The sequence below is a fragment of the Opisthocomus hoazin genome, chromosome 4 (assembly GCF_030867145.1).
Source record: "Opisthocomus hoazin isolate bOpiHoa1 chromosome 4, bOpiHoa1.hap1, whole genome shotgun sequence".
Lineage (NCBI taxonomy): Eukaryota > Metazoa > Chordata > Aves > Opisthocomiformes > Opisthocomidae > Opisthocomus > Opisthocomus hoazin.
The window spans coordinates 15,932,066-15,939,216 of NC_134417.1; the positions used below are offsets into that span (position 1 = coordinate 15,932,066).

Genomic DNA, 7,151 nt, shown 5'->3' on the forward strand with positions numbered 1-7,151 from the left:
TCTGAGGAAGTCACAAAGCAGAAAACCATGACGCTGCACATCACGCTGCAAGGAAAAATCTCAGCTGGAGCCAAAGGGCATGGGGCAGGCGGCTTCACAGCGACCCCGCTGACCCTCAGCTGCTCTCAAAATTGTTGCCTTGATTATACTAATCCAGTTAAAGGCCAACCCTTCCTTCTCACGAGTACAGCTGACACCTCATCCCTCAGCACCAGCCCCCTGGAAAAGCCCCAGAGCAGAATCATCCCTCTTCACCAGACACTGTCCCAGCCATCAACATCTTCCGAACCCACTTCCACCTTTGACAGACACCAAATTTCTTTTGTCCACTGCTGTGTTGCTGAGCACATGCAGGCACCAAAAGCCCCGATATAAGCCGATAACATCAGTCCATTCCACGGGAGCCTGAGACCCCACACCTCAGAGCTGACCCCCTTCCACAGTCACTTGGAAAGTCAGCAGACAAGGGTTTTTTACTGTAGGAATCTCAGCGAGGGTCACAGGGAAGGTGCTACGGTTGGGAGGAAGACTGATGCTTACAGCAAACTTTTATTCCACTTATGTTAAGGCAAAAGAAAGCCAGCCAAGCAGCCTGCCCCAACGAATCCTTGCCAAGACGGAAAATAAAGACCGAGGCCCTTCCTGTTTCCCCAAGGCCACAGTCAGAGGTGTAGCTTTTGCTACCCCGTTTGGAAAACTGGCCTCTCTGGCAGCAAACTACAACTAGTAGCACTTGAATACACATCTCGGGAGCTTGAGAAAGTCAAATTAGATGCTTAATGAAGAGCAAAAACCACAGTGCGAGTGTTGTTGCCGTGCCTCTCCAAGCAAGAGTGGCACAATCAGCCCTTGTCAAGACTAGAGCTCAAGAGACAGCAGCGTGGCAGGGCTGGTTCTGACGACTGGCACAGATGGGCTGCCCTTATACTTTTTTACAGTACTACTAAAAATAAAAATACGTAAAAACACTTAAGCCACTGCAATTTTCCACAGTTCCAAAGAGCCGTACGCTGCTGGAGCAGAGCGCAGGGTCTCTCTCCCCATCCACCTCTCCCTCTTCTCTCCTCGCAGAGGATCCAGACTGGCACAAAGATCAGGAGGCCCTGCTGAGGAAGTCCCTACCTGGTTTTACCTGCCGTTGCTAGTGACAACGGCTCTCAGAGACTGCACGGGACGAAGGACTGAGCCCCAGCCTTAGCGGACAGGCATCCCCTTCTCAAAGCCCTTGCCACAGACCTCAGCCCTTTGGCAAAGGCAGCAGCAGCCGGGCGCACAGGTACCTCCTCCAGCGAGGGGCACGGGCCGCACAGCTCCGAAATAGCTCCCGGGAATGCACCCCGTGCAGCTCCGCACGCTGGCAGGGATGCTCCCAGGCCCAAGAGACAACATACAGCACTTTGAGACACATGGGGAGCTGCACTGAAGACCTCATTTAAAACAGGCAGCCAAGGAGAGGGTGTAGCCCTTCCCAATTTCATCTGCTAGTAATGCAACAGATCATAAGAGATCAAACAGTTAAAGATCAAGCGGAGCCCAAGCCAGTTTCTTTCACTTGCTCTGTAAGTAACTAATTAAAACAATATTCCCAGGATGCTTTTGTCCCCAAAAGGCTCACAAATGAGACCTCTAGTAAAAAAGATCTACACATACAAAGCTGAGCAATCCCCTGGGGCGGGTCAAAAGAGCACACAGCAGAGGCTGCTTTGTGAGAAGAGAAAATGTCACAGACACTTGAGAGGCAAACAGAAACACGAGCAGAGAAACTCAGCCCACAGATTGCCACTAACACCAAAACCTTCAGCAAATAACTTACAAGAGCTTTACTGACCACAGTGGTCAGAACATCCACTTTACTACCCATGGAAAAATGGCTCTGTGACACCAGGCTGCAGCAGCAAGGTCTGGTTTATACTAGAAAAAGAGGGTTTTGAGGGTGTTATTTTACACCAGTAAACCCCTGCCCACAAAATAAACTGGACCGGTGGAAGCAATTTTCACCAGCAAAATGCCATTTATATCAGGCCTTCAGCTAGCATAAACGCTTTTCAAGGTGAAACAGAAAGTAAAGACAAGAAGCAAAGCTTCCTGCAGCACCTAGATCGGGTATCAGATTTTCATTGCCATCGTTGCACAGAAATGGCCTCGCTTGTAGAATAGTTTTTGAAATGCCTTTTTTTTTTTTTTTTTTTTTTTTTTTTTTTGAGATGCTGTAGCAGACTTTTTGAGGCCACGGCAGCAGAGGAGGATGATGCTGTCTCGCAGCAGTCCCACCTACCTGCAGCCATGGAGAACCTGAACACAGCACCTCTGCTCCGGAAGGAGAGCTGGTGAGGAACAAAGTACTCAAACCAAAACAATGCCCTTCACTGTTAATGAATGACTAAGTTGACCTTTACTCGACATGAAGAAAGGGAATGCTTTTCCAGAAGGATCAACAGTGATTTCTGTATCAGCAACAATAAATACTTCCCTAGGTATGGAAGGCGATGCATTTCTTTCCTTGGTTGGCATTAACACCAAGCCTGAAAAGACCTAATCCAAAGCATAGCTCAGTTTCAACACTTTCCACAATAAAAACAAATGATGTCACTAAACTAAAAGCCTGAAACATGCCTGAGGCTTTGCAGAACATGGCTCAGGCCTCCTCGCCAGAGCTGCTCTGGGACAGCACTTAATCCAATTGCTATCGGGTAACAACAGATCGTCCTACCAGGCTACTCTCGAAACTTAATCCATGCTGGGCATAGGTGCAAATGTACCAAGGACTGGTTGAGCTACATTGCAACCCTGTAAACATACTTTCATTCAGCTTGTAAGCGACCTTAGCTCAGCCCAGTCAGTCCACTTCAAAAATGAATCAAGCTAAATCAAGTCAAGGCTACTTAAATTCTCAATAAGAGCATCTACACGGGGATTTAATTCACTTTAATCAACCCACTGGAAAGGTTAATTGGATTCATTTTCTAGAGTAACCACGTGTGGACAGACTCCGAGGACGAGATCTTGGTCACGCTAAAATGACCAGTAACAGTTTTGCTAATGACTTCATGGGACCAGCACCAAGCCCCAAAACTTCAGCCCACGGACACCACTTCTCTTCCAGCAGCAATAAAAAGCGCAGCACTACAGGATGCCAAGAGGTCACAAGGAACCCCCAGGCCCCAGCGCGGAAAGGCATCGAGCGAGCGGGGTACCCTGAGCCCCCCGGCCCCGCTCCCCCGGGGTGCCCGGGCGATTCCGCGGGGTGGGGGCGGCTGCCTGGTGCCCCGGAGCCCCACGCAAACTCCTCACAAAAACCCCGCGCCCTCGAGCATTTCTAACCGGAACCTCCACATCCAGCCGCCAGATTCGGGGACGCTCCCAGTCCCGCTCCCGTTTTCCAACGCCCCGAGCGGAGCCTCCAAACCCGGCCGAGCCGTAACGGCGAGGAACGCGGAGCCGCAGCACCGGCCCCGGCGCAGACAAAGGGCTGCTTCCCCCCCCCGCCTTCTCCCGGGAAGAAGCGGCTCCTTCCCGCCCCACGCCCCGGGGAGGGGGGGGGGGGGGTGGCAGCACTAAGGCGGCTGCTTCCCCGCCGGCCCTCCGCCTCCCCGTCCGCCGCCCCGCACCGCCGCCGGAGCCCACGCACGGCAAAGCGGGACGGCTCCGAAGGGCCCCACGCAGCCCGCGCGTCCGTGCCGCGGCCGGAGCACACGGCCTCCCCCATCCCCACGCGGCCACGACATTTAAAAAACATATAATAACTAAAAAAAACCCCAAAAACAGTTTCTCCCCTTCCCTCCCCCAGCTGGCCCCGAACCGCCCCGCACCGTCCCGTCCAGCCCCCCCGCCCGGGGCCGGGCTCCGCTCCCCCCCCCCCGGGTGCCCCCCACCTTCTTTGACGCCGGGCAGCTTGGAGTGGTCGATGCCGATGCCGGCCATGGCGGGGCCGGCCCGGGCCCCCCGGCGAGGGCAGAGCCCCGGCGGCGCGCCCCGCGGTACAAAGTTGCCAGCGGATGGAGCCGGCGCGCCCGGCCGTACGGCGCGGGAGAGGGGACAGAAAGCGCCGGGGCGGGGCGGGGCTGCCGCTCACCGCCCCTGTCCCCGCCGAGGGGGGCGGGGGGGGCCCGGGGGTTTTGTCCCCCCTCCTCCTCCCCTTCTCCAGCCGTGAGCGGGCGGGAGCTCGGAGGGGCGGGCAGCCTGCCAGCGCGTTTATTTATAGCTCATTTTACTTCTTTTTTCGCCCAGGTCGAGCCCCAAACGGGTCCACTGCCGGGCGGCCGCCCCGGACCCCGCCGGGTGGGGGGAGGGGGAAAGCAGGCGGGGTGCGATGGGTTTGTCCGTCGGGACGGGCACATCTCGGGAGGGCGCTGCGGGCGGGGGACGGTTTTTGGGCAAGGAGCACCTCGGGGGGGATTTGAACCCCAGCAGCGCTCTGCCGCGTTAGAGCCGGCCTTCAGCAGAGGCGGGGAGGGCTCACAGCCCTGGTCCGCCTTGATGCTTTCCAGCAGCAAAGAAACAGCGTGAGATGCTGTCCTCCGGGCAAAGGGGAGGAGATCAAAGGAAGAGGATTTGGGGTTTAGGGATGTCTGAGTTCCTCCAGTCTGTGCTCAGCACAGCCAGTCACTCCTGTAGACCGTTCAGGGTTTTGCTCGCAAATAAGCGTGTATCTCGGGAATATGCAAGAAGCAGATAAAATCAGTATCACCACATTTTGAGGGCAGATTTAGATTAGGTATTAGGAAGAAGTTCTTCACCATGAGGGTGGTGCAACACTGGAACAGGTTGCCCAGAAAAGCTCTGGAAGTGTTAAGGCCAGGTTGGATGGAGCTTTGAGCAGCCTGGTCTGGTAGAAGGTGTCCCTGCTCATGGCAGGGGGGTTGGAACCAGATGGATCTTTAAGGTCCCTTCCAACCCTTCCCATTCTATGATTCTATTCTATGATGCTATGATTTGAAATGAGCAGCCGCCAGCTTCTATTCTAATGTCCTCTGGCCCCTGTGCCACTGGTGGGTCCGGGGAAGCAGGGACAAGCGGGGGGCTGAGCCTGTCTCCTGCTCCAGCTCTCCAACAGGCTCTTGGGAGCTCTTTGCTCCACGCAACTGGGACAGGAGCTCAGAGGGAGATGTGAGGGGATGCAGGATCTCAGAAAAAATGGCAAAGGGAATATCATTTCAATTTTAAAATATTAAAGAAACTGACTGCGAAAAAAGATTTTGATTTCCAGAGGGTTAGCCTCGTGCTACTCCAGAATTTTCCAGTCCTGTTTTGCGAAACTCAGGCGCTGTCTGTCCGTAATTCTGCCCCTTTTGAATGATGCTTCATCATCCCCAAAGCAGGCATGCATAGACTTTGTCTTCAGTCTGACTGCCTTTACCTTTCCTTCAACTGCTCAGCCTTCTCTACAGAAAAAGTCACTGAATTGTCTGTATTTATGATCCCTTCTCACTTACACACACCTAGCAACCCTCTCCGGTGTGTCGACACATGCTGAGAGCTGATGAGCCTTCTGCCTAGCAGGCCGTTGTATCCTTCTACCGAGAGGAGAGTGGTGCACAGGATGACCCCCGCTAGGCAGGTACTCCATATGATCATACAGATGGGGATTAGTCACAGGGTCTTGTCCCTCCAAGGGGCAGCTCGCACAGATTATCTCCTGTCACCGTCCCAGCTCTTCCCAGCTTTTCCCTCTAATCCCCCTGCCATTCACACAAGCAACGCAACCGGACTGCTTGCAAATAATCCCCGTGCTTACAGCCAGCTCTGTGCTAAGGAACGGTCTAAAAGTCCATTTCTAGTTTCTCCTAAATTTGCTGTTTTCTGAACTCAGTATATTCCTCTGGACATCCTTCACCTTTTACTAATCAAGCTTTTTGATTGCCGAATGAGCATTTATTATTGGACAAAAGAAGAGGCCAAAGCAACCAGGAATATACAGCAGAAGTGGTACAGAACATACTGGTCTGACACAGGTCACAACTTTCCAGAAATGGAACATGTTTTTTTCCTGCCCTTCTCTCAGTAGAAGATATTCAATACAAAGCAGAAGCAGCTGAAAGCCTCAAGCATTCATATTTACACAGCAGCTTCAACGCAACAGAGCCACCTTTATGACCCTACTTTGTGAACACAACTTTGAAGCTGCCCATCTAGTAATCATGTGTTTTACTCCACGGACACAGATCTTCGCTCTAGCCTTCAGTAATGAATTTGTGTCATATTAAAATGTCTGGCCAGGACCAAAACCAGCAACATAAATTAGTCATAAACTGCACTGCACTCAAGAGATAGTGTTGGACTGATGTGACTTCAGCTGCCATTGAAAGAGCCATGCTCCTGGCTACGAGTAGCTTCACTAAGGCAAGATCTGGTACCTGATGCTCAGGGTCACAGCAAAGTAGTTTCTGAGGTTCTTGGGTTCAGTTTGCTACTACACAAATTTCATGGGTCCTCATGCCTTCCTGTGCCACCTTTAATCATCTAAATTTATTTGTTCTTGCAAGATCCGCTGTAGCTCAGTGATAGCAGTTGGATGGCGAGCTCTGCTAGGACCCAAGGAAACTACAGGGAGACAACATAAGTGACATTGTTTTCTTGGTGCTGGAAATAAAGGGAACATCTCTAGCTGTCAGAGCACAGAAAGGCTGGAACAGGCTCCTGGGAGGAGTAACACAAGCAAGACCAGGGAGCAGCATTTGTCAACATTGTTCCCCAAGACAAGGTCCTAAATGCCAAAGTATTTTCTCTACATTCTTGACATTGGACTTCCTTCTCATCTTAGCTTGATTTGAGATGCATTCAGATGAAATCTGAGATTGGAGGATGGCATGAATCACAAAGATTATAGAAGATTTCAAAGACAGCCACAAAACCCAAAAATGACCACACGAGGACTGAGGATGAGAGGCAATTCAACATAATCCAGGGAATGAGTTACTGATGTAATGCTAGCACTGCAGCAGTATCACATCTCATGCTCCCAAATGGCTCCTCATTGTGGTGGATCTCAAATTGCCCTCCCAACTCTCACTTGTGTCTAAAAACTGCCATTTCTAGGCAAAAAGCATAGAAGGTGTTTGTCTGCTAGACTGACATCAGCTTTTCCTGTGCAAACTGTACAGCATCTAGCTTGGCAAATGGTATATGTTGCACTGGGTAGATGAATCCCAATA

The 7,151-nt window shown here is 52.0% G+C and overlaps 1 protein-coding gene across 2 annotated transcripts in view; it reads right to left on the minus strand.

Annotated features, from left to right (window-relative positions):
* CCDC50 (coiled-coil domain containing 50) overlaps positions 1 to 4,105 on the minus strand; it is a 43,419-nt gene extending 39,314 nt beyond the window's left edge. Inside the window, exon 1 of one of the 2 annotated variants that reach the window (XM_075418082.1) lies at positions 3,873 to 4,105. In XM_075418082.1, the coding sequence (XP_075274197.1) occupies positions 3,873 to 3,921 (49 nt within the window). In that variant the 5' untranslated portion in view covers positions 3,922 to 4,105. The remainder of the gene's footprint in view (positions 1 to 3,872) is intronic. The other variant, XM_075418081.1, reaches the window with a different exon arrangement.
* Positions 4,106 to 7,151: the final 3,046 nt, after the last annotated feature.